Below are 27,746 nucleotides of genomic sequence, written 5' to 3'. Positions count from 1 at the left end.
GGAACTGCCTTGGAACACTAATATTACTTCAAACTTTTCTTCCTAGATTATGTTATGTAATTCATCATTTTTGTTCTATCTCACAGAAAATGTGAGAATAATATGTGATAGTCACATTGTCAATACAGTCTCCGCAGTTTGGTAGAAATTAGGTTACATGAATATGGAAATAGGAAGAAAGTTGTCTGACATCATGTCAAGTTGCCTTGCTATTACTAGGGCCTTGAGTAACCAAACCATAATAAACCCCCAAGTTTATATAAATGACAGTGTCACTTCTCTAGATAGCAGAATTGTAATTATCAGCAGTGTTCCAGTAATTCTGCAGTGAAACAAATGACACTATGTCCACACACTCTGAGGTGGCTGTTTGTCAACAGAACGTCTGTTAAAGGGGCAACCCTAGAAAAAGATTTGGCCAATGATAAAGGTCAGGATTAGCATTGGAAAAGCATAAATACAATCGTTTATGGTCACTTCTAGCTTTAACAACGGCCCATTATTCACTGCCCCTGGCACTTGACCTAATAAAAATCTGGATTAAACATGGGTGAATTTAATGTTTCCTAACATGAATAAAACACACATTAATGTGGTGGATTGAGAGAACTGGTGTTTACATAAAGGAATTTCAGTCAGAGTGTGAAAAAGGCTTGTGCCTGAATACGGTGTAACACTAACAGGCGCTGGCACTATGAGCCAGTAGTACGAGCACTGGCACTATGAGCCAGTAGTACGAGCACTGGCACTATGAGCCAGTAGTACGAGCACTGGCACTATGAGCCAGTAGTACGAGCACTGGCACTATGAGCCAGTAGTACGAGCACTGGCACTATGAGCCAGTAGTACGATCACTGGCACTATGAGCCAGTAGTACGAGCGCTGGCACTATGAGCCAGTAGTACGAGCGCTGGCACTATGAGCCAGTAGTATGAGCGCTGGCACTATGAGCCAGTAGTATGAGGGCTGACACTATGAGCCAGTAGTATGAGCACTGGCACTTTGAGCCAGTAGTATGAGCACTGGCACTATGAGCCAATAGTACGAGCAGCAGCAGGATGTGAGCATGCTATTCATATAGTATTTTCCTAGGCATAAAACAGTTTCCCTTCACCTCCTCGCTTCTCTTTTAAAATTAAATTACCCACACTGACAATCTCTCCAAAAATGTTGACCTGTTCCACAATTACTATGAGTTAAGCTAAACAACAGTGCTCTTTGTGGAAACGCACAAAGTTAAAGAAAGACTATCTTAAGGGCCGATGATACTCAGTCTGGTGTGTTTTGAAGGGTTGGGGTCAGTTCAATTTCAATTCAGTCAATTTAGGAAGTGAATTTAATACTCTCAGGTCCATAGGGCATTTTGAAATCATGAATTGAATTTCAATTCATCCCCTGAAGTGACTTGAATCAAAGTAGAAGTGACCCCACCCTGGGTGGTGTTTAGTCGGCGCAAAATTGGAGAAAACCTTTTGAAACTGAGCAGTTACTGAGCAGAAACTGAACAGTTACTACCTGCACCCTAGCGCTTTGGGATTTACCGAACTCTTCGCAGACACTCTCATTCTGCAGCAGGGTGGGGTGTTCGAAGGTGTCCCTGCAGTAGAGGATGCGTGTAGTGTCGTGTTGGGAGGCGATGCCGCCCAAAGCCAGCACGGTGTGGTCCGTCAGCAGGGCAGACGGCTGCTCTCTGAGCCGGGCCAGGACCGAGCGGTAACGACAGTACTGGGGGTAGCTCATCACCAGCACTTTCTTGCCGTCATCTTCCTGACCTGGAACAAAACAAATGTAGAAACAAACAGTTAGCCCTAGTTTCAAACAAATATAGTTTAAACCCACACACACGCTGATAATGACACATTTCACTTAGATAGGGGAATTAATAATACTTTATGTATGACGTAAACTGATAATAGCAGAGGCAAAGAGAAAGCAAATGTCAAGGCAACAGAGATTTTCACATCTAGATTGACAGGTTTTAACAAGCAACATATAGGTAAATTCAAGCAGCAGTTTTCCCAGGATTGTTCATTTTAGGAAAACAAGCATGTAAGAAATGCCCCTTAAGGCAGTCTTGTCATTCAGAAACAGGCAGTTTATGTAGAAAATGTTGTAACCTTCTTAGAGAAAACCCTAGACAATCCATCAAAATCTACCAGCTGATATGGCTATGTATATCGTGCAATATATGACAGGAAAAAACATATACTTTATGATGGGGAAATATACTAGTATTGAGCCCAAACCGTGTACTGTTAGACATGAAATAATAAAATATACCCCTTGGCCCATATAAGCATAAAAATCCACCATGTATGCATTGCAACACATCTACAGAAATGTAAGGTTGAGTTGGCAAAACTGCTAGACCTGGGCAAGGGAAAGATAAATCATAAAGAAATGGAACACTCCCTCATTCACCCTCCCTTCCCTCTCCCTATTTCTCTTGTTCTCTCTCTTTCACTGCATACAGTATAGACTGAATATCTAGCTATTAGAATTTGTTGAACAATCCCTGGGTAGCATTACTTGGCATATATCCAGCCGGAGGTGTTATGCATAATGAGGTGTTGAATGCAGGTATTCTGTAGTAGCACCTACTAAAACATTCCACAACATAACAATGGGGCTTTTTGTATGAGGTACTGTACATGTACTAGGTTTTGGGTGATATGGATAATAATTAAAATCATAATTGTCGATGATAATCATTGATATGAAATATGATCTGAATAGTCCAACAAAAATTATATTGGAAATGGTCAGGTGGCACACCTCTATTTGACACCATTAATTTGCAGCCCAGCCCTACTTGGTACCATAGTCCAATAGAGCCACCCTTCACAGACAACCGAGCCAGTTAGTTAACTACACATGACTAATACTTCAAAAGGGAGGGAATGAAAGCCCCCTCCTCAAACACACACACCACAGATGTGTGTCTGTGGTCGCATGCAATTACTGCTTGGTGGCACTTGGTTTTTATCCAAATGTCAAGGATTTTATTTGAACTAGCCAACCCTGGAACCTGGCAATCTCCTGAGGGCCCTCCCAGCATTCTCTTGATTAGATTCAACTTGCTGGGGAAGAAGCCATGGGGCATTTACTGTATAGTAGGACTAAGTACCTGTGTGTGAATGAAAGTGCGAGTGCGTGTGTGTGTGTGAGAGAAACTGCGTGTGCATAATGGTATACACACCTTATGTCCCTTTGTTCGTAAAGTCTGACCTTTCCAAATAAAGGACATTGTTATCTTTACATAATAATTTAAATTGGCTGGGGCCTTAGCTCTGTCACTAGAGAGTTAAAATCCGGAGAGAAAGGACATTATGTAATTGATCTCTCTCTGTTTTTACTACTTTCGACTAAAACAGCTGGTTTTTGACAAGAAGCTTTTGTGTAGGACCTAGAGGCACTTCTATGATGATTAAACTACCATGTAACAGATTTGTATTTATTTTTATGCATCGTCAAGCAATCTCAAAACTAATAAACACAACACAGTGTCTGTATCATCAGCATAAACACAATGTGACAGGATGTAATCAAAACAATTCAAGACAGGTGATTACTATTCATAACCGAGCACATATAAGAGTGTATTACACAATATGCAATTCAACTGTAACTATACAGTAGACGGATTATAGTGCCTCCATAAGAAAATCTAAGTGCAGAACTCAATTACAAGGCAACTCAAGGACAAGGTCGATGAATCTGGGATATAGGCCTACTATTTATAATACCGCTGCTTCCTGCATCACCATTACTCTGAACAACCATAGGCAATGAGCGCATTTTTGCTTTTCACTTCTCCGGTCATTGATAACAACCCTTTCAAACCTACTTGTGGGTTTCCTTCCATTGAGATTGCATGGTGAAGAGTAAAGGAAATTGTATTTTCAAAACACAGACTCCAAAAAACTATTTTATGCTAGGAAAAACCCAATGCATTAACCAAATTGCTTTTGTAAACTGTATGGCTTACATTTCAAACAAGCTTACAATCATTACACCAGACAAAAGAACTGACAAGATCTTTCAAAAGACTGTGACTGAAGTTATGTTCACTGAGGCAAAAATGCGGACATACATCATTCTCACACAATCACTCACTCAGCTGAAATGTGCTGTTGTCAAAATTTCCACATTATCTAACCAGCCAAGGAATTTACTGAAGCTTAATGTGATAGGATTTGAGAGAGGTAATAAATGTATGAGCCAATAACGTCACTTTGATATCTGTTCTTACAGTAGGTACCCCACAGATATCAAAACAACATGTAAAGCTTTTCAAAGTAGAGGGAATAAACGAGGGAAACTGGAGAAGGAGACTATTTTGTATTCTCTCTCCATCCACTACCTTTTTGCTGTTCAGCTCTGTATTGATTTCAGAGGTTGCCTTGTTTCCATTTACCAAAGACGTCTTTCATAATGTATAACACATAACGGAGTCATCCTCCTCTCTTTCCTGCAGCATATACACTTTTCATATAAAGGACGACACAGAGAGCTATATGCATGCTGGCTCTCAAGCTGTTTGTTTTTATTGAACCAAAAAAGCACAGCATCTGCCAGTAATAAATACTGGACAGAATGCAAAAAGACAATCATATTTCAGTAACGACTAGCTTGTCCTCCCTAAGGGAAAAAAAAAAAATCAAAACCCCTTCATATTCATGACGCATAATGTATCCACCATGATTCAATGGGCTCCAATCACCTCTGCTACATTACACTCAAGTATTGACTCGCATCTTCACAACAACCAATAATATCAGCTGCATCAAAAAATGGCCCGGTTTAGATCAGCCCTAAGAGAACTATTAGTCCCTGTTATATTCACAAGGCATGTCCGTAAAGCCTTCAAAGCGAATGGTATTCTCACAAAAGGCCACAAACACCCAGAGGAAATGTTCTATTGAAATGGTATGAAGGGCAGCAGAGGGCTGCTCTCTCTGCAAGTTGGTTCCTGTTCTTAATTATCTAACAGCACTAAAGTGCCTCTTTCTGTTCTAGATTTTTTAAGGAGTGGAGAGGGGGAGGGTGTCCTCCTGAGACAAAAATAAACATTTATATAATTTTCACCTCCATTTATTCAAGTGTGCTGCGCAAGAATTCAGGCCAGCTACATGCATACTGAAGAAAAAAACTGCACAATTACTCTACACACTGTTCTTAATTTGGTTCCAGATGTTCTCACAGTTCACATCATTTTTTTTAGCAATAAACGACATTTAAAAAAACATACTCCTATTTCAAAATGGTTTAGAAAAAGAACGCAGCACTTTCCCTTTGTTGATTTATGTGATTCTATTACATTAAACATTCCTTCCCCTAAGCGGGCTCTGCTCCCTAGCAACAAGCGCTAGCAGTTCTAATGTCGTTGGCATGGGGCCAGTGTAAGCTGTCTGCGTTATTGATTGCTAGATTGAAAAGTTTGCATTTAATAGGCTCTGTAATACATGATGAAATTATTCAGAGCTCCTTGTGCCAAATTGGTTCCTTTGACTATCAAAGACCATGGCTATTACAAACAAGGCAGCATCCAAATGTTCCAGAGGTTTTATGCCTGAACCAAATTATAGCTTCAACCCTGCATCACCACAACCATACTCCAAACATAAGACCCATAATTGCCTATACCAGAAAGGTATTATTGTTAGGAACAAGAAAGTTGACTTAGACAAGCAGAAACAGAGATTTTACCGAACTGACAGTCAATATCTTTTGTCCGTGGTAAACAGGCCCCAACAGCGTACCCTGGTCTTTGTTTTATTCTTCCAGTGAGATTAATGGCTCTGTTTGCCTTTCCCAATCCAGATATTGCAGTATAGCACTACTCCTCATTCACAAAATTATTAACAGTGGCCAGGCTGTTATGTAGAAAACCTTACCCAAAGGAGATTATCAGTGTAAATGACTGAATCTAAGGATGAAAAGAAGGCCAGGGAAAATCGGAGGCATTTAATTCCACTACTTTTACAGTAACAAAAGTTTGGACAAACCCACTCATTCAAGGGTTTTTCTTTATTTTACTATTTTCTATATTGTAGAATAATAGTGAAGACACCAAAACTATGAAATAACATTTCATGGCATTTTCTCAATCAGCTTCACCTGGAATGCTTTTCCTACAGAGTTCCCACATATGCTGAGCACTTGTTTGCTGCTTTTCCTTCACTCTCCAACTCATCCCAAACCATCTTAATTGGGTTGAGGTCAGGTGATTGTGGAGGCCAGGTCATCTGATGCAGCACTCCATCAATCTCCTTTTTGATCAAATAGCCCTTACACAGCCTGGAGGTGTGTTGGGTCATTGTCCAGTTGAAAAACAAACGATAGTCCCACTAAGCGCAAACCAGATGGGATGGCATATTGCTGTAGAATTCTGTGGTAGCCATGCTGGTTAAGTGTGCCTTGAATTCTAAATAAATCACTGACAGTGTCACCAGCAAAGCACCCCCACACCTCCTCCTCCATGCTTCACGGTGGGAACCACACATACTCCAAACGGGCTCCCGAGTGGTGCAGCAAACTAAGGCACTACATCTCAGTGATAGAGGCGTCACTACAGACCCTGGTTCGATCCTGGGCTGTATCACAACCAGCAGTGATTGGGAGTTCCATAGTGCGGCGTACAACTGACCCAGCGTTGTCTGGGTTAGGGGAGGCTTTGGCCGGGGTAGGCCGTCATTGTAAAATAAGAATTTGTTCTTAACTGACTTTCCTAATTAAATAAAGGTCAAATAAAAATATAAAATAAAACATGCAGAGATCATTAGTTCACCTACTCTGCGTCTCACAAAGACACAACGGTTGGAACCAAAAATCTCAAATTTGGACTCATCAGACCAGAGGAAAGATTTGCACCGGTCTAATGTCCATTGCTCGTGTTTCTTGGACCAAGCAAGTCTCTTCTTCTTATTGGTGTCCTTTAGTAGTGGTTTCTTTACAGCAATTCGTCCATGAAGGCCTGATTCACGCAGTCTTCTCTGAACAGTTGATGTTGAGATGTGTCTGTTACTTGAACTCTGTGAAGCATTTATTTGGCCTGCAATTTCTAAGGCTGGTAACTCTAAATGAACTTGTCCTCTGCAACAGAGGTAACTCTGGGTCTTCCTTTCCTGTGGCGGTCCTCATGAAAGCCAGTTTCATCATAGCGCTTGATGGTTTTTGCGACTGCATTTGAAGAAACTTCAAAAGTTCTCTTAATTTTCCAGATTGACTGACCTTCATGTCTTAAAGTAATGATGGATTGTCGTTTCTTTTTGCTTATTTGAGCTGTTCTTAGCATGATATAGACTTGGTCTTTTACCAAATAGGGCTGTACACCCCTACCTTGTCACAACACAACTGATTGGCACAAATGCATTAAGAAGGAAAGAAATTCTACAAATGAACTTTGTTAACAAAGCACGTTAACAAAGCACGTCTGTTAACTGAAATGACTACCTCATGAAGCTGGTTGAGAGATTACCAAGAGTGTGCAATGCTGTCATCAAGGCAAAGGGTGGCTACTTTGAAGAATCTCAAATATAAAATATATTTTGATTTGTTTAACTTCTCTAGGGTAGGGGGCAGCATTTGGAATTTTGGATGAAAAGCATGCTCAAATTAAACTGCTTTCCACTCAGGCCCAGAAGATAGGATATGCATATAATTAGTCGATTTGGATAGAAAACACTCTAAAGTTTCTAAAGTTAAATAATGTCTGTGAGTATAACATAACTGATTTGGCAGGCGAAAACCTGAGAAAAATCCATTCAGGAAGTAGGATTTTTGTTGTTGTTGTAGTTTTCTATTCAATGCCATTACAGTATCCATTGACTTAGGACTCAAATTGCAGTTCCTATGCCTTCCACTAGATGTCACCAGTCTTTAGAAATTGTTTCAGGCTTGTATTCTGAAAAATGAGGGTGTAAGAGCAGTCTGAATGAGTGGACCCTGCAGTGACACAGAGCTTTTTCAAGTGCGCGACCAAGAGTGCCTTTCTTGTTTACCTTTTATATTGACAACGTTATTGTCTGGTTGAAATATTAACGATTATTTAGGCTAAAAACAACCAGAGGATTGAATATAAACATCGTTTGACATGTTTCTATGAACTTTACGGATACAGTTTGGATATTTTGTCTGCCTGTTGTGACTACATTTGAGCCTGTGGATTACTGAAGAAAACGTGCGAACAAAGCGGAGGTTTTCGGATATAAAGAGAGACTTTATCGAACAAAAGGAACATTTATTGAATAAATGAATGTCTTCTGAGTGCAAACATATGAAGATCATCAAAGGTAAGTGATTCATTTTATCCCTATTTCTGACTTGTGTAACTCTTCTACTGTGCTGGTTACTGTTTGTAATGATTTGTCTGCTGGGCTATATTCTCAAATAATTGTAAGGTATGCTTTCGCAGTAAAGCATTTTTAAAATCTGACACCGTGGTTGGATTTACAAGAAGTTAATCCTTAAACCTAAGTAAAATAGTTGTATCTTTTCTGAATTTTTATAATGAGTATTTCTGTATTTGAATTTGGCGCTCTGCAATCTCACTGGATGTTGCCAGGTGGGATGCTAGCGTGTCCAAACTTTTGACTGGTACTGTAAGTCCAAAGGGGTTTTCTCCCAGGTGATGATATACAATCTCTTCTGATGGGCCGGCCTTTCCATTTGTCACGCGGCATTGTTCGACACAAACTCAATTGAGCAGCTGTAATCTTGGATCATAACGATCATGAATGAGTTCATGGCCTATACATTTTCCGTGCATTCTAGAATATAATTGATGAGTTTTCCTTTAAATATATCTTTAATGGGACACAGAGTTCCCATTTGGGCCAACATTTGGAATTGGGTCAGAGGGAATTATATGTCATTCCTGATTAAACTTGCTGTGTATATTTCCTCAAAGACCCCCCCCCCCCCCCCCCCCCCCCCCCCAATTGTAAAATCATGGCAGGTCACTGAGGGCATACAGAGTATAAAAAAGAACATGACTTAATATTTCAGTTAAAGACAGAAAGAAAGAGGAGTAAACTACAGACTATTGAGGACATGCATGTTTCCTATTCTAAGGACTATAATGAGAGAAGAGGGGGTGGGGGCTGTCACTCAACAGAGCCCATTGTGAATTCCTGTCATTATGTAAGAAACTCTCATATTAGCAGATCTGTACAGGGAAGCTTAAAATAAACAGTAGATAGGCTAAGCCAACTGGAACTAATTAAATAATTACATCCAGTACAATGAACAATTTACATGGATGAATGTAAGAACAACTACTGGAACATTTATTTCTAATAACGGAATAATGATATTAGTGCCATATTGATGAAACAATGTTGTTTTTTGTCCCTAAAATGTAAAACCTTGAACAGTTAGATATACAAATATTCATATTGTCATGCAAAAATAATATTGTCGTGTCAAAATAAGATTGGCATAAAGTGCCTCCAAAAATCCATGATGTATGGCGAAAAGAAACTGTTCACTCTCCTTTTGAATTCGTTTTCACAACAATGACTGGGATAAATGGTGGAGAGTAACAGGGCTAATGAATAAAACTGATTTTAACAAGTGGCCGACACATAGAAAACGGAAATGAAATAACTGCCACGACAACACAATGGGAAAAAAAGAGTCCATGAATGCTTAAGTCTATCAACTAGGCCTACAGTGTATGTCTTTCTTTGTTCTACCTGTGAGACGTATCACCCTTTTTAGAAACAACAAAACAGTGCTCAAACTGTCTAAAGGTACATTTTGTACTTCCCAAACGTAACACTTCGTATGGATAAACTAACCGTAACATTTTATAGGTAGACTCAGCGATATGACGCAGGTGCACAAAGTAAACAGAATAGTGGGTCAATTTCCGCAACAACTAAGAGCGTTGAACGCAAGGCTAAACTTCTTAGCTGTTTTGGTCCTGTACCTACCATTCTCAAACAACGTGAAGGGAACCCATGCACATGCTCAGATACTGTGTGTGACTGTGTGATGGACGGAATCTTGCATCTTGCTCATCGCAATATCTGTAGTGCTGCTTGTGGCAACGTCATTTCACTGAGTCCACCTTTAAATATCCACAATATACAATATATATATATTTGATTTACAAATACTGAAACTTTTCTTAAACAATGTCAGTGGGAAGGAAATCATTGACCCTGAGTTTAATAGCACTAACAACCCCCCACTGACAAAAATAACTTTGTTCCTGTGCAGTGAATATGAATGGCAAAGCTGTTTTTGCAGTGTGGGTTTCTGCAGTGCAGTTCTGATTGAATTCCAGCATGTAAAAGTAATCTGCACAAAAAGACTGCAACTGGAGCAGCATGAAATGCATTCATAACACAGATGGACTAATATATGTTCTCATGAAATATTCAATGATATTATGGTGGGATGATGGGCTGGCAATAAAAACTAAAGGGCAAGGCATACTGACTCTACGAGCCTTGGCAACCTATATAATAAAAGCCACATTGTATATTCGCAAACAAAGGGAATGCCCTCAAGTTGAAATTAATAATGTCACTATGATGGCTTTAAGAAAAGGGCGTGTGCGTGTGTGTGTTTGGTTCTGTGTACGCGTGTGTCTGTGTATCGTGTCTGTGCATGCATGTGTGCATGTTGATGTCTATTTATCCTGTCTTTTTCTGCTCAACTTTAATGAAACGAATCCAATAAAGATAACTTGATTAGGGAATCTTTGAGTGGAGTAATGCTCCCTCTATGTGTCTAGCTGTTTGGGATGGCTTTCATGTTATAGGAGAGGTCACATCAATAACAGGTATGTTGTTTCAGAGCTGGTTAATGGACAGACAAAACCCTTCATTTCCTCTGTGAGATCACCCCTGGGTTTCCATTGTTTAACAGTCCACCAGAAAAGCCTCTCACCCCCTGAAGCACACAGGTGAAAAACAGCTTGAAATTACAAACATTATCTGACATTTTAAAAGAAAATGAAATGAATAAACTGGTTTTGCCATCGGAATCCAAATTTGATTACAAAGCACATGCCTGCTAGAACGTGTTTTTCTGGCCCATTCAAATTCGAGGCATGCTCAAACGCTCCCCACATCTAATAGATTTTTCCACCCCGCCACACAATTTACTGCTTACAGATTTAGAATTATTTGGCTTCCGGCCAAACTTCAGTCATAAGGGAATTAATGATATGAGCAGATCAGTGAGCGAAAAACAGCTTGTGATTCTCTCTCCAACAGGTTTGAAAATAATAAAGGACATGCCCATAAACCAAAACCCACTGCTATCAGAGTCACACAATCAATAGAACACTCCATTGAATTACTTCAAAGCTTAGGACAGTTCAAGAATTTGTTTGAGGAAATTGCATAGGGAGAGAAAATGACAAAGGGAGCGTATGGCATCTATCTGATTAATACACAGTTGAATGAAGAATATGCTTTACAACAAGACATCCTTTGATTTCAAATCCATTCCTTTGTCTATAGGATCACAATATTGGTGTCATAGTCTGTTTCCTCCCACAGTATAATAGAAAAGCTACATAAACTACAATCATATGTTTATTACTTGGATAATTCAAGCTAGAGAAAGAAATCTGGTTTCTATTCTCTTATCATTCCGCTGAGCTCTCTCTGAAAGATAATGAGAAGGTTATAATCTATAGACTGTATCAATTCAAAATATTTAAACTGAAACATTTTCTGAAGATTGCCAGTGGCAGCATCTCAACAGTTATAAATAATGTATAATGCTTTATGCAGTGGATTAATTATATTTATATGGAGCACCTGTGAAACATACAATTTTCATTCAAGTAGGAATGTAAATGTTGTTAACTAGAAAGCAGCATGGTTGACTGTTCTTCCTGTAAATAATTTAATCATCGACCTCCAGCTAGGTGAGAAGAGAGGGGGGTAGAGAAAGAGTGAAAAATGTGACCTTGCACAATTCATGTCATCATGTCACAGCACAGCAAGTCTTTCTGGGTGAAAGAGCTGCAGTTGTGAAGAATGAATCATGACCCAAATGATCCACACATGTTCTCTCTTTCTTCTCTCTCTCTCTCTCTCTCTCTCTCTCTCTTTCTCTTTCTCTCTCTCTCTCTCTCACTCTCTCAACCCTCATTTCCTTCCTCAACATTGGGGCTTTTCTTAATTGTTGGAACATACAGTAGATGGCTAGATGCAGATACTGATGTCACAGTAATATACTGCATGTAAAAAGCTTGAAGTTAAAAATATATATTAAAATAAACATCTTAAGCCATCTTAAGTCTCCTGTCCAGTCCAGTCCACTGGAATAGAACCAATTTTGACAGGCCCAAAATTGGGACAGTTCTCTTGGGGATCGATGTAAACTTTCCCTGCTAAGGCTGCATGGTGGAATTGGTATCTTTACACCTGCAAGTCCAGATAAGTGTAATTTTGCTCTTAACCCTGATCATTTAGTATGTGGAGAGCCTTGAAAGTTAATTCTTCCTCAAGACGGCACTTGAATTATAATAGCCATCTCCACTCTCACTTCACGCTGTAAAAAGAATCACTGTGGTCGATGCGGCGCTCTAGCTAGCAGGCAAGGCAAGGGCACTGTTTTTCAAATTAATTACAGTGGAGATCTCGGTTTTCCTATCCTTTGTGATCAGAGCACATAGCTTAGTTGCTATAATATATAATAATAATTATAATATAATTCACATAAGCAATAGCACTGTGAATCTGCTATTCATAACACATTTGTAGAGAGCATTATTTAAGCTTTCCATGCACTGCACTTTTCATTGACTGTCTGCCAGGAAATATTTGGATGCACTAGGATACAAAATGTTTCCCTCGAACAATAGAACAGTGTATTACTATTTAGCGCACAATTTATTTCCATGCAATCTCTGTCAGTATCCTGTTCTTTCAATGAATAAATGGCTCTGATATATACTGTAGATCATCCATGTTATGAATAGAACTGATCAAGCACGAAAGCTCTATCCAACACTAAGAAACTCAATGGCTTATAAATAATAATTTCCCCAAAAATATCTAAAATCAAAATAATGATTCAGAAGCTTTAACAAAACCTACATTGCTAGCGGCAGGACACTCGAGGAAAGCGTGCAATATCTCTTGTTGATTCATATTTCATTTCAATCATCAGCTCATCACAGCCATATAGCTATCCAAACTGCAGCTCACTGGAATAGCGTGCCTTTGTTGAATGATTCCTCTCTTATCGTTAGAGAGCCAACGGCAGGCAAGCGAGGGAACACATGCCACAGGGCTAGGGCTGCTGGTGCCCTGCCAGGGGAGTTCTGCTGACCCGGCACATTCAGCTGGCAGCCAGTGAGAGACTCCACTGGAGGGACAAGTGCATTTACACAGCCTGATGGAGTCATTAATGGCTACATCGCTCATTAGCATCACACAGACACAGACAATATTAGAAGGTGACGAGACTGACATCAGAAAAATCGATACAGCTTTTTTTGTCCCTCTGATATTTTCTGCTATTCCTATTACACAATCACCACAAATGCACATATAGAGAAGCACTGGCGCACGCACACGCACACACACACACACACACACACACACACACACACACACACACACACACTATTGATTCCTCATGTAGTAGAATGACAAGGCGGCCATTATTGATTCTCCAATCCACTTTCTGCATGAAAATGTAATGATATAGAGTGTATTCAAGGGCAATGTAACACTCAAATGAAAAAACAAGCAAGCTCTCCAGCTACTGGAGGATATATGCATCATACACATCACCCAAAACAATAACAACCATCAATAGCCCATTCTGAAGGGCTTTTTCTCAATTTGCTTTGTCTATGTTGTACCTTCTTTCAGTTATTCTCTAGTCAAATGTTTTTGGTTGTGGAAAAAACAATTTTTTGCAAAATATTACAGCAGTATCTCTAGAAATCCCAAATTGATACAACTATGTATTACCTCCTCATGCCTTTTGCACACAATGTATATAGACTATTTTTTTTTTTCTACTGTGTTAATGACTTGTTTATTGTTTACTCCATGTGTAACTCTGTGTTGTTGTCTGTTCACACTGCTATGCTTTATCTTGGTCAGGTCGCAGTTGTAAATGAGAACTTATTCTCAACTAGCCTACCTGGTTAAATAAAGGTGAAATAAAAAATAAATAAAAATGTGTGACAAGACCTTCTACTTGTATTGACGTCAATAGGAGATTTTTATATGAAGACAGGGAGGACTCTGTAACTACGAATTAAAAGAAAAAACTAAATAGAAAAACATGAAATTGGAGTTAGAGAATGCGGAATGTGTCATTAACATTGTATGACAATTATGCTACTTCATCTGAAGGGGTAAAAACAAAAATATACTCAAAGTCCTTCACATTTCTTCTGTTTAAATAAACCAGCAAATATGTAATATCTGCAAGGATTAGCATGACTCATCAGCCTCCTTTATATCTTGTGATTCATGTTCTGTTCAATGCAGCAGTAAAATACCACAATGAGCAGTGTTGAACTGTGAGGGCCATCTATGCCATAAGAGAAGGCCTAAGGATTTATGAAAAAATTGTCCTTTTGTATTTAATCTTTTCAATAATATTTCCAATATGTTCTGATTTAAAGATGCAGTCCGGGATCTTAATTAAAACCCCTTATACTGGCCTCCCGAGTGATGCAGCGGACTATGGCACTGCATCGCAGTGCTTGAGGTGTCACTACAGACCTGGGTTTGATCCCAATTTGGGAGAAAAAAAGGGGGTAAAATACAAAATAAAAAAATAAAAACTCACTTAAACTCATGGAAAATGGCCTATATGGATAGTTTGAAATGTTTCTAAAATAACTATAAAAAGCATATGCATGATCATGGTAGCAATTGAAAGAGAACACTTTATCAGACCAAAAAGTGAGGACACAACAATTCAACTGACACATGACTGAATCCAAACATTACACTGTTGATTTTATGTGCATTTGACATTTACTCTACCTTTCACAGCATTTGTCAACAATCAAATCTGAAAATAGTCTGAATACATTCAGTAACATAATAAGAATATGGTTTGAATGAAAGGTCTAACTGATGTCTTAGTTAGACCACGCCGCACCTCTCCAAACTGGCCACGCACCTCTCCAAACTGGCCACGCACCTCTCCAAACTGGACACGCACCTCTCCAAACTGGCCACGCACCTCTCCAAACTGTGCACAGTTCCAAAGTCATTTCAATGCACTTCTATGACTCAAGGAAAGAGCCTTCAACTATAAGGTGCTTTTTTGAGCTCTCCTAACTTTTCCGGAACTGAAGCAAGCACACTTGTAGTTTTTTGTTTGGACCACAGCCCCCAACATCATACAATTACTGTTGTTGTAAAAAAAATACTAGAAATCACATTCTGGGCAAGGTGGTCATCATTCCAAAGCTTATTCTATTGCCAACTAAATCCTAAAATATGATCTTACAGTGTGAGGCATTCACAAGGCACTTCAGACAAACAAGACTAATTTTGTTGCGCATAAAATTTACATTTAAGTACGTGTTCCGCAGATAAATTCCTTCACAATACGACAAACATTGTGACCTGTACGCTCTCGTTGGTTGGCCCTCGCTCATACTCGTCGCCAAACCCACTGGCTACAGGTTATCTACAAATCTCTGCTAGGTAAAGCCCCGCCTTATCTCAGCTCACTGGTCACCATAGCAGCACCCACTCGTAGCATGCGCTCCAGCAGGTATATTTCACTGGTCACCCCCAAAGCCAATTCCTCCGTTGGTCGTCTTTCCTTCTAGTTCTCTGCTGCCCATGACTGGAACGAATTGCAAAAATCTCTAAAGCTGGAGACTCACATCTCCCTCATTAGCTTTAAGCACCACCTGTCAGAGCAGCTTACAGATCACTGCACCTGTACATAGCCCATCTGTAAACAGCCCATCTATCTACCTACCTCATCCCCATACTGGTATTTATTTAATTTATTTATTTTGCTCCTTTGCACCCCAGTATCTCTACCTGCACATTCATCTTCTGCCAATCTACCATTCCAGTGTTTAATTGCTATATTGTAATTACTTCGCCACCATGGCCTATTTATTTCCTTAACTTACCTCATTTGCACTCACTGTATATATACTTTTTTGTTATATTATTGACTGTATGTTTTGTTTATTCCATGTGTAACTCTGTGTTGTTGTATGTGTCGAATTGCTACGCTTTATCTTGGCCAGATCGCAGTTGCAAATGAGAACTTGTTCTCAACTAGCCTACCAGGTTAAATAAAGGTGAAATAAATAAATAAATAAAAATGTATAAAAACATAGGCTCCTTCTGTTCAAGACAACTCAGGGTATACAGTTGAAGTCAGAAGTTTACATACACCTTAGCCAAATAGATTTAAACTCAGTTTTTCACAATTCCTGACATTTAATCCTAATAAAAATTGCCTGGTCAGTTAGGATCACCACTTTATTTTAAGAATGTGAAATGTCAGAATATTAGTAGAGAGAATTATTTATTTCAGCTTTTATTTATTTCATCACATTCCCAGTGGGTCAGAAGTTTACATACACTCAATGAATATTTGGTAGCATTGCCTTAAAATTGTTTAACTTGGGTCAAACGTTTTCGGTTAGACTTCCACAAGTTTCCCACAATAAGTTGAGTGAATTTTGGCCCATTCCTCCTGACAGAGCTGGTGTAACTGAGTCAGGTTTGTAGGCCTCCTTGCTCGCACACGCCTTTTCAGTTCTGCCCACAAATTTTGTATAAGATTGAGGTCAGGGCTTTGTGATGGCCACTCCAATACCTTGACTTTGTTGTCCTTAAGCCATTTTGCCACAACTTTGGATGTATGCTTGGGGTCAATGTCCATTTGGAAAACCCATTTGCGACCAAGCTTTAACTTCCTGACTGATGTCTTGAGATGTTGCTTCAATATATCCACATAATTGTCCTTCCTCATGATGCCATCTATTTTGTGAAGTGCACCAGTCCCTCCTGCAGCAAAGCACCCCCACAACATGATGGTGCCACCCCCGTGCTTCACGGTTGGGATGGTGTTCTTTGGCTTGCAAGCCGCCACCTTTTTCCTCCAAACATAACGATGGTCATTATGGACAAACAATTTTTGTTTCATCAGATCAGAGGACATTTCTCCAAAAAGACCGATCTTTGTCCCCAAGTGCAGTTGCAAGCTGTATCTGGCTTTTTTATGGCGGTTTTGGAGCAGTGGCTTCTTCCTTGCTGAGCGGCCTTTCAGGTTATGTCGATATAGGACTCATTTTATTGTGGATATGGATGCTTTTGTACCTGTTTCCTCCAGCATCTTCATAAGGTCCTTTGCTGTTGTTCTAGGATTGATTTGCACTTTTTGCACCAAAGTACAATCATCTCTAGGAGACAGAACACGTCTCCTTCCTGAGCGGTATGACGGCTGCGTGGTCCCATGGTGTTTATACTTGCGTATTATTGTTTGTATAGATGAACGTGGTACCTTTACGCATTTGGAAATTGCTCCCAAGGATGAAACAGACTTGTGGAGGTCTACAATTTTTTTTCTGAGGTCTTGGCTGATTTCTTTTGATTTTCCCATGATGTCAAACAAAGAGGCACTGAGTTTGAAGGTAGGCCCTGAAATACATCCACAGGTACACCTCCAATTGATTAAAATTATGTCAATTAGCCTATCAGAAGCTTCTAAAGCCATGACATCATTTTCTGGAATTTTCCAAGCTGTTTAAAGGCACAGTCAACTTAGTGTATGTGAACTTCTGACCCACTGGAATTGTGATACAGTGAATTATAAGTTAAATAATCTGCCTGTAAACAATTGTTGGAAATATTACTTGTGTCATGCACAAAGTAGATGTCCTAACTGACTTGCCAAAACTGTAGATTGTTGACAAGACATTTGTGGAGTGGTTGAAAAACGAGTTTTAATGACTCCAACCTAAGTGTATGTATACTTCCGACTTCAACTGTATATAGTTGATACTGTAAATGACATGAGTTTTCAAATATGGAAATGTGAAGTGCACATGTGTTTGGCTTGCTTGTATGACATCAAAGCGGTATTTATTATAATCTTCAACGTCTCATCTTTCAGAACAAAGACTCGTCTCTATTTACAGCATTTCCATTACTCACACAACAACAAATGTGCAAAAGTAGCCAATTAGAGGGAGGGATGGGGAATATTCAAGTCGCGCGGCGCTCAAATTTATAACAGCTGTCAACACAAATACAGCGCTGTGAAACGGAGAACCTGCGCTCTGACATGTGTAGCATGTTACTCTACAGCCATTGCGTTCCAATTCAGGCGCTTATCAATCACAAAATCTGTAATTTTTAACATGTATACTGGATGACAGGGGTATTGAGTGGAAAAGGCTACGCACAACAAATTCGTAAGATATTGTACAAATTGGATTCGTAACATATCATACAAATTGCTAAAAATATATATTTGTTGTGGATGACTTAGTACACAATTGGATGAGAGTGTACAAAAAACGGGGACCTGTTTTGGCCTGTGAGTACAACTTTCAAAACTACTGGCTGATATTAAACAATCATTTTCATATCTTCATTTTGTGTTGGAAAAGAAAAGGGTTAACACTGAAAATAAAAAAATACCCAATCAGGAGTTTTTCTTCGGCAGTCTCTGGGGAGATACATTTAGCTATCTAAGTCAGCAATTGGCTGGGACCTCAGAAGCTACACTCTTAGTAGAAAATGTGCTATCTAGAACGTAAAAGGGTTCTTCGGCTGTACCCGCAGGAGAACCCTTTGAAGAACCCTTTGCCGACAGGTCATTGCACAATAGCAAGCACGGTCTAACTAGCTCACTTTTGTTGTAGGCTAGTGTGCAGCGGCTGCGGCAGGTTAATCGAAGAGGATGTTGTTGCTAATTTGTTAGCTTTGCCCTTTTCAAAATTAACTTTCAACAAGATGTTAAGTTTCAAATTATTGTCATCTGGTAAGTGGAGGGCTCCTGAGTGGCACATCGGTCTAAGGCACTGCATCTCAGTGCTAGAGGTGTCACTACAGACACCCTGGTATGATTCCAGGCTGTATTACAACTGGCCATGATTGGGAGTCCCATAGGGCGGTGCACAATTGGCCCAGCATTGTGCAGGTTTGGGCGGTGTAGACCGTCATCGTAAATAAGAATTTGTTCATAACGGACTTGCCTTAAATAAAGGTTAAAGCTCGCTTGCTGTTGTTAGCTCTCTTTGAAAACAACTTGTGTATGAAACATTGTTGCATTTAAACTTTAGATTTTGTGTGCTGAACGTGAAAAAGGTGTTTACAATGGGAAGTAATAGTTGTACATATCGACTGGGAAACACTCCATGGTGCGTGCTGCATATTACAGTCACTGTCCTTTCAGCATCACAAACCTGTTTATTCTCACATCCTTTTATGTGTCACTGTTTTCTCTTTTGATGATAGTGTGACACTGATGGCATTAGGCTACCAGTTTGGTTGTTGTTGCTGGTAGCATTGTCCATGCGGGTGCTGCCTCTGTGTGAGTGGCATCCCGAAGCATGGCTCAGCCTTAGGCCTGTTTGATTCAGTTGGGCGCATTAACTGTTGCTATATTGGTACAACATGTTGGAATATCATTTTCCCCCACTGAAGACCTAGGACCAATAGCCACGGTTCGCCACTGCTACAATGCAGCTATCAAATACCTCAATGACATCAATGATACAAATTAAGGATGTCAGAGGTCTGAGGCAATTATACAGAATGTACATGCAATTATAACTGTACAATTATGTAACATGAGCAAAAATAAATGCATAATGAAACCATTTTGAATTGGTCATACATGTATTATTGTGCATGTGTGGCTCTTACAGTGATGTGTAATCTAAACTGGTAACTATTTATACAAAGCCTATAAGAGGTTTATAATTACAGTTATAATTCCATGTATAAATTATGTCAATCATAATTCTAGTGCTTGTTCAAACTACAGATCAACAGCCAAACAAAACAGCTTGAAAGACAGGAAAGCTGCTGCCCTCACCCAGTTGAGACCTCTCCCTTTGGATGTCTCTGAAGTTGAGGCCGCTGGTGAAGGTGCTCTCCCTGTATCTGTGGAGGGCCTCTCTGTGTCCGTTGGTGCCCAGCTCCCTCAGGACAGAGGGCTTCAGAGGCGCTGCCCGCAGCCCGTGGGACCATTCCGAAAACTCTGGGACTGTCCACTTCACCAGGTCCTCCAACCGAACAATCACCTTCTCTGACACAGCAATGACCTCATGCTATAAGAGAGACAAGAGAAGGAAAGGGAAAGGGGATACCTAGTCAGTTGCACAACTGAATGCATTCAACCGAAATGTGTCTTCCGCATTTAACCCAACCCTTATGAATCAGAGGTGCGAGGGCAGGGAGTGTGAGGTCAGGAGGAAAATAACTACCATGGATATGTCAACTCTTAACACCACCTTAAGACTAATATAATAGTTACTATTAGAGATGGGGTCATAACTTGCAATGGTAAATAGGGTGAACTTTTCTAAGCAATCTTTTGTTCAAATGTAATATTATATTAGAGAGAGTCTACCACCCTTGAACAAGTTGTTTGAGGCAAACTAAAATAGCTTTTCAATCTTTCCCTTCTCAGGAATTGCAATGAAAAAATTGTAACATAGAAATGTTGAAATGTGGTTTCATTTTGAGGAGTAATGGGCGCTGTTGTGCTTGTTATCGGGCCGGAGTGGTATGAGATTGTTATTAAACTGCGGAATCTGGAGGACAGATGTGTCCATCTGGAGAAACACACTTTTTAACGCTTACCTTACATCTGTCTGTACACCTTTCCCTTGAAGCTATCTTTAAGCATTCACACACACACAAACACACACACACACACACACACACACACTTTTAATTTGACCACTTTCTCACAGCAGGAACATAATCCTGCAGCAACAGGAAATTAGAATTATTGTGTGTATTCTAATTTATGTAGGGGTCGATACATTATTTGTTAGGGCAAATCAAGTCTAAAATTTGAAAGCGGAAATTACAAACTTAAGAAGCCCTTTTTAAACCTCAAACACACTACCAGTTTGCATTTCCTGCAACAGGGTGTCAAATTAAAATCCTACATCTGTACAGTGCCTTTACTACTCTTCATACAGAGTAAATTTTCACAATCCTCGTCCACTGCTAAGAAAAGTTAATCAAAAACAAATCTGTAAATAAGAAAGCTGTAATGGTTAGCTTCCTATAGCAGTGTCTTCTCAGTAAACGGAAACATAAGACATTCGCTTTTTTCACTCCTATAATGAGCTGTCAAGTGGTGGTTGGTTGGTGGTTGAAACTGTTTGCGTGCTGGCGTGATGCAAGGAAGCCTCTTTTTTTTTTAGGTACACATTTCCATAACATAGACCTCCATTTTAGTAACAATCAACAGCAGATAGCTGAAATTGTTAAGCAGTGATGCCAGCAGCCAAAAATCCTCTGGAATTCTTACTGTGCTTTGAAACAATTGCCTACGTAAAGATAATAAACTGGCAAATCATAGGGGATATATTATATTTGATACTACGTCACTCAGAAGATTTCACAAAGGATTATGTATTTGAGTGAGTGTATTCATAACATACTTTATAGTTTTCCTCACAGAAAGTATTCTCTAACGTCATTACATTTTATGTGACAGGTGTGGGTGCCAGCATGTAACCAACTATCCTGTTTAGTAACTTGATTTACTTGAGTGACATGAGTTAGTTAATGAGCAGACCACACATTCAAATGCAGTAAAAAATCCACAATGAGTTACCATAAAGAGTTAAGGTACTGATAGTGGAAGGAACTGGAAGATAAAACCACCAAGCTGCATATATAGGTCAGAGGTCTCATGAGGCTACCAATGGAAAGAAGTGACACTTCAAATAAAACAATTCACAAGAGGTTGCTGCTATATCATTTCATGCTCTTTATCATACGATACAATAGGTTTACAACAACCTTAGATGTTTATGGAGCAGTAATATTACAATGTGATTTATTACAAAAGGTCCATGATTAATAATATAGGACATCAAGAGTGAAAGAAAGGCAATACGGTCTGTTACAGAGTCACGGTACGCCGTACCGGTAAACGTGAGCCTATCAAAATGAATAAAACATGCCCCAAAAAACGATAGGAAAGCGATAGGACACCTTAATTTAACATTACTGCATGTCAGCCACATGAAACATGTGCGAATTGACTGGAAACTGGGTGGTATACGCTCCAAAAACGCTATACGCTATACGCTCCAAAAATATAATGACTGGTTGTGTTTATGCCACATTAAATGGTATAGGCACCATGTCCATGAGGCTAGGGGAAGCTAAACTTTCTCTAAAGTAAATGTAAGTGCCAAAATTCTATAGCCTAATTAGCTTACTCCTGTATATACATAAATAAATAAAAATCAAAATAGGCTACTACACCAGAAAGCATGATTTGGCCATAGAGGATAATCTGCTTAAATTTTTTTTTGCATAGCCTACAGTTAGAAGGGCCCGCAATTTGGGGAGCGCGCGCTGCAAATACTAAATAGATCCTTGTTGAGTTGCGACTGTCAGTGGAAAGCAGAGAGACCCAGCCAGGCATATAACAATATTTACAAACAGAATCACATTAAAAAAAATGAAAAGCATATGGCTATTGCTGTAAAGAGATGACAATGAAAAGACTGTCTATTAGTTATCAAAATTCATAACTTAATTGAGCGAACAGTAGCCTATCTTATTGGCACCGGTGGAGAACATCGGCCATATCCCCGGTGAGTGTGCATATTCACTGTCTTTATCATTGGGTCAGTGCCACCTTTGTTTGTTTCTGGACAATCATTTCCTCCTCCAGGATAGATGGACATCTTTGTATTTGTGTCTCCTCTTTTCGTAGGCCGATTATACGGATCAGACAACATCGGTTTTGTATTGATCTGTTTGTCAGTGTCAGCAGAGTAGGCTACCCTGTCGTTTTTGTAGTTGGATTTTTTTATTATTAATGCGTGCGTGCACTTGGGTGTTCCATACCTGTAAGAAACGTAATCTACTTTAACCCCTGCAGGACATACTGGATTTGACCCCTTTTTTAAAAAACTTTAAAACAAATAATATATGAGAGCTTATATAACATGTGTGGAATGTCAACGGTGTAAGAGCAATTAACGTTCCCAGGACTACTAATAAATGATACAGTATATCAATTAGGTGATAATGAGTCATTAGCCAGTTTCAGATGTGCTTGAAGCTCCAGATGCATTGACATGAAGCGAAGGTCACAAGGGAAGTCTATATGTAATGTTAGGAAGATCTAAAGAGCAATCTTAGCGTCAAAGCAATCTAAAGTAGAGTTGAAGGCCCTATTGACTACAAAGAAACAGTGTGCTTTTATGACTGTTAAAATTCAACAATTAATGCTACTACACAATAATTGCATGATCTGTCAAGTTCCATAAAATCCATATTATTACATATCATTCTGTAAAAAGAACACCACAGTTTTTGAACTGTAAGGGATATTCCTTAATGTCACCATTGTAGGGCAAAGTGGTACATTGGTTGGACAGCTCTTTCAGTTAAGAGTCAAGAGTCCCACAGACAGCCCCTGTCATGCTGAGAAGGTTTCAGTCTGGTGGCTCAGGGGGTCAACCCAGGAATTCCTTGGGCCAAAAGGAGATTAGTAATTGAGTAATGGGCATGGTGACATGAACAATGCTCCATGGTGCGCTCGGCTGAGGGAGTGAAATGCAATATGAGTTCATTATCTTTCCTCCTCAGCACTGACCTTGGCTACAGTGTCTCAAAACAAACTCAACTATCTAAAAAAAAGAGGCCAGGAGATGCTAGGGGGCTAATATATTCTACTGAGACTGTTTAAAAATGGAACTGGGTTAAATAGTTGTTTTATGCCTGCAATGTATATGGCTGCAAGATATTGGCGATCAGATATGCTATAAACTATAAGCTGCTACCATTTTGTTTTGTACAGTGTGTCATTTCAAAAATACTTAAAACACACAGTACTGAATACTATCTGACTTAGTTTGACTGTGGGGTGTGTAATCAAAGACTAAATCATATCAGGCTGAAGCAGTGCTATGAGCATTCACTAAAGAATGAAAATATGCTAAGTACATTCAAACATCTCATCTGTGGTTTCAGTCCTCTAAGGTTATAATGATCCACAATAGCTTGGGGCTTAGAGTCATGCATTATGGAAAATGTTTGATGTTAGTGGTTTGTCAATGACAAGGTGTAAACCAATCCAAATACCACCAATTTCTCATGTGTGGAGGGAAAAGTCACTGTTATAACACATCATTACATACAGTATATCAAAGAACAGCAGAATATAAAAAACTCATGTATGTGTATGGAAATAACATAAACCAAAATTATGTTTCTCTTTGAAGTGCATAACATCCAGTTTAAATTACATTTTAAATTACCACCAGTAATGCCATAAAACAAGATAATAATTTACATGTATTTTAGAAACGCAAAAGGAATTTACTTGAGGGCAACGTTCAGACTTAATGGCTTCTCCCTCCCCCTCTGCCTCAAATTCCTGCCATTGTTGAATGAATAGGGTGATTTGGTGTCATGCTCACTAAACAGTAAGCATCTCACATACACTATATATACAAAAATATGTGGAAACGCCTTCAAATTAGTGGATTAGGCTATTTCAGCCACACATGTTGCTGACAGGTGTATACAATCGAGCACACAGCCATGCAATCTCCATAGACCAACATTTGCAGTAGAATGGCCTTACTGAATATCTCATTGACCTTCAATGTAGCACTGTCATAGGATGCCACTATTCCAACAAGTCAGTTCGTCAAATGTCTGCCCTGCTACAACTTCCCCTGTCAACCTTAAGTGCTGTTATTGTGAAGTGGAAACGTCTAGGGGCAACAACGGCTCAGCCACGAAGTGGTAGGCCACACAAGCTCCCAGAACGGGACCGCTGAGTGTGCGTAAAAATGGTCAGTTCTAGGTTGTAACACTCAGTACTGAGTTCCAAACTACCTCGGGAAGCAACGTCAGCACAATAACTATTCGTCGGGAGCTTCATGAAATGGGTTTCTATGGCTGAGTAGCCCGCACACAAGCCTAAGATCACATGCGCAATGCCAAGCGTTGTCTGGAGTAGTGTAAAGCTCACCGCCATTGAACTCTGGAGCAGTGGAAACGCGTTCTCTGGAGTGATGAATCACGCTGCACCATCTGGCAGTCCGACGGACGAATCTGGGTTTTATGGATACCAGGAGTACGCTACCCGCCCCAATGCATACTGCCAACTGTAAAGTTTGGTGGAGGAGGAATAATAGTTTGGGGCTGTTTTTCATGGTTCGGGCTAGGCCCCTTTGTTCCAGTGAAGGGAAATCTTAACGCTACAGCATACAATTACATTTTAGACAATTCTGTGCTTCCAACTTTGTGGCAACAGTTTGGGGTAGGCCCTTTCCTGTTTCATCATGACAATACCCCTGTGTACAAAGCGAGGTACATACAGAAATGGTTTGCTGAGATCGGTGTGGTAGAACTTGACTGGCCTGCACAGAGACCTGACCTCAACACTATCAATCACCTTTGGGATGTATTGGAACGCAGACTACGAGGCAGGCCTAATCGCCCAACATCAGCGCCCAACCTCACTAATGCTCTTGTGGCTTAATGGAAGCAAGTTCCCGCTGCAATGTTCCAACATCAAGTGGAAAGCCTTCCCAGAAGAGTGGAGGCTGTTATAGCAGCAAAGGGGGGACCAAATCCATATTAATACACATTGATATTGGAATGAGATGTTCGACGTGCTGATGTACACATACTTTTGGTCATGTAGTGTAAGTCGTTATAACACCTTCTATTGAGTTATTGTTTGAATATCTGGACCACCAGATAACATAACTGGAAAATGACTTTTGCAAACATACTCCCTCCAGGAAAATCTGAGAAAAAGCAAATAAACAATATATCATCTGATTTCCCTACAAACATGTCCCAAGCACTCAAACACAACCAGTATGGATTTTTGCCTTGAACCAAAGCTGATTCTGGACAGATTCCACCATTTATTTCTACTGCAATCAATAAAACTGCTGCAGTCACTGCTTTCCTACCTCACTGCTTTGTCATGTATAGTAATAGAGTGGAGAAGCAGTGACATCCGAGATAATAACAAATTATTAGCTTATGATGCAAAAATACCACACTACTTGCCAATTTTCCATTTCCACGAAGGGTACCTGGAGTACTGCAAAGATAAGGCCTAAGCAATTAGCTGTAGCAGCACTTTGGCGGTTGTAGCTGTAAGTGTTATCTAAAACAGCTCTCTTGAAACATGAGCCAAATAAAGACAGTGTATTGAGCCAACATGTACCGGAGGGGGGCGTTGAGGGCAATACCTAATACTGTGTCACTCAATAAGTAGTTTAACGCATGTGACTGTTTTGCAATAGGCGGTTCTCAGACCACAGAATGCAGCGAGACAAATAGAGGTTGTATGATATTCACAATGGGTGTGCCACACAACACAATGCCTTTTCACATTAGCATGCAGGCATTTTTTAGCTAGTGGAGTAGAGGGTTTGTCAGCGAATGCAAAATGAGCACAGTAGGACATGGGTTTCTCTTGTCCCTGCCTACACTGGGAGGGGCGAAGAGCATACAAATACCCGAGCCAGAGGGGAAATGACATAATGCGTTGAGCATTGAACTCAAGAAGGGATATCCAGAGAGATTTATAACCTCCTTTTATCACACTGAGGAAAACACTTATTGTACTCATGACATGTGCACATTTGTGCTGTAAATATGTAGTCTTAGACATACCCATTAGTCAGAGGCTATAACTACGAAGTGAATCTTAGAAATTGAAAGCTGTCTCAGGCTATGCAGATTTGCATAAATATAATTAACTGACGAGTAATAACTGCAGCCAGTTTACCTGTTTGAGTAAATGTCCAATGTAATCAAGTTTAAAATCACATTTAATGGGGTCATGATTTTGGCATCAACATCACAGTTTTAGATATCATCATATGTTATGTCATACTCTACTTCAGCTGTGCTGTAGGCTATAACTATCAATTGACCACTACCAACACACTGGAGTCTCTCTGTCGTTTGATCCTGGAAGGAGTCAAATAATATTGTCCAGATATCCAATCATGTGGATGTTACCGCTTTACAATGTAAATCAGGCTTCTCAAGGGGTGGGGCTGACTTGTCCTTATTGCAGAAGTGTGTTTCTAAATGATGGACTGTGCATGCACTCAATGTAATTACAAAGTCATTACATTGTGTAAAGGATAATGCAAATGAAGGATTTGGATGATCCTGGTTGAGTCAAGAAGAAAAAAGGATTAAGTTACATTTATTCATAGCAACATCCACTATAAATACCTTTCTCATGAAAAGGAAATGTGATAGCTACTGTATTACTCAAGAGGAAAGAATGCTTACCATCAGCAAAGGAAAATACGGTTATGTTTGCATTGCTAATCAAATACAAACCAGGCTTTGTCCTCCCTAATGGCAACTGCAGGCATATTTCATGTGACCATATAATCAAGTGATCGAAAAAATATTTCAATTTAATGTTGTGTCGAATAGAGTATTTGGGTAGGTTACAGTGGCATATAGAAAATATGTGATTCTTTCGTATACCGCACAAGAAAAGCATATACAAAACTAACCCAAGCTTTTTCGCTCTCTGCCACGCGCGTA

The 27,746-nt window shown here is 39.7% G+C and overlaps 1 protein-coding gene across 1 annotated transcript in view; it reads right to left on the bottom strand.

Annotated features, from left to right (window-relative positions):
• LOC110502541 (AT-rich interactive domain-containing protein 5B) overlaps positions 1 to 27,746 on the bottom strand; it is a 73,953-nt gene that overhangs the window by 44,887 nt on the left and 1,320 nt on the right. Inside the window, exons 3-4 of the mRNA XM_021580660.2 lie at positions 20,032 to 20,266; positions 1,542 to 1,772 (exon numbers count right to left, since the gene is read on the bottom strand). Coding sequence (XP_021436335.2) covers positions 1,542 to 1,772; positions 20,032 to 20,266 — 466 coding nt within the window. The remainder of the gene's footprint in view (positions 1 to 1,541; positions 1,773 to 20,031; positions 20,267 to 27,746) is intronic.

Source organism: Oncorhynchus mykiss, chromosome 23 (assembly GCF_013265735.2).
Source record: "Oncorhynchus mykiss isolate Arlee chromosome 23, USDA_OmykA_1.1, whole genome shotgun sequence".
NCBI classification, from domain to species: domain Eukaryota; kingdom Metazoa; phylum Chordata; class Actinopteri; order Salmoniformes; family Salmonidae; genus Oncorhynchus; species Oncorhynchus mykiss.
The sequence above is the reverse complement of the archived record's forward strand: the minus strand, read 5'-3'. Positions and strand labels throughout refer to the sequence as shown.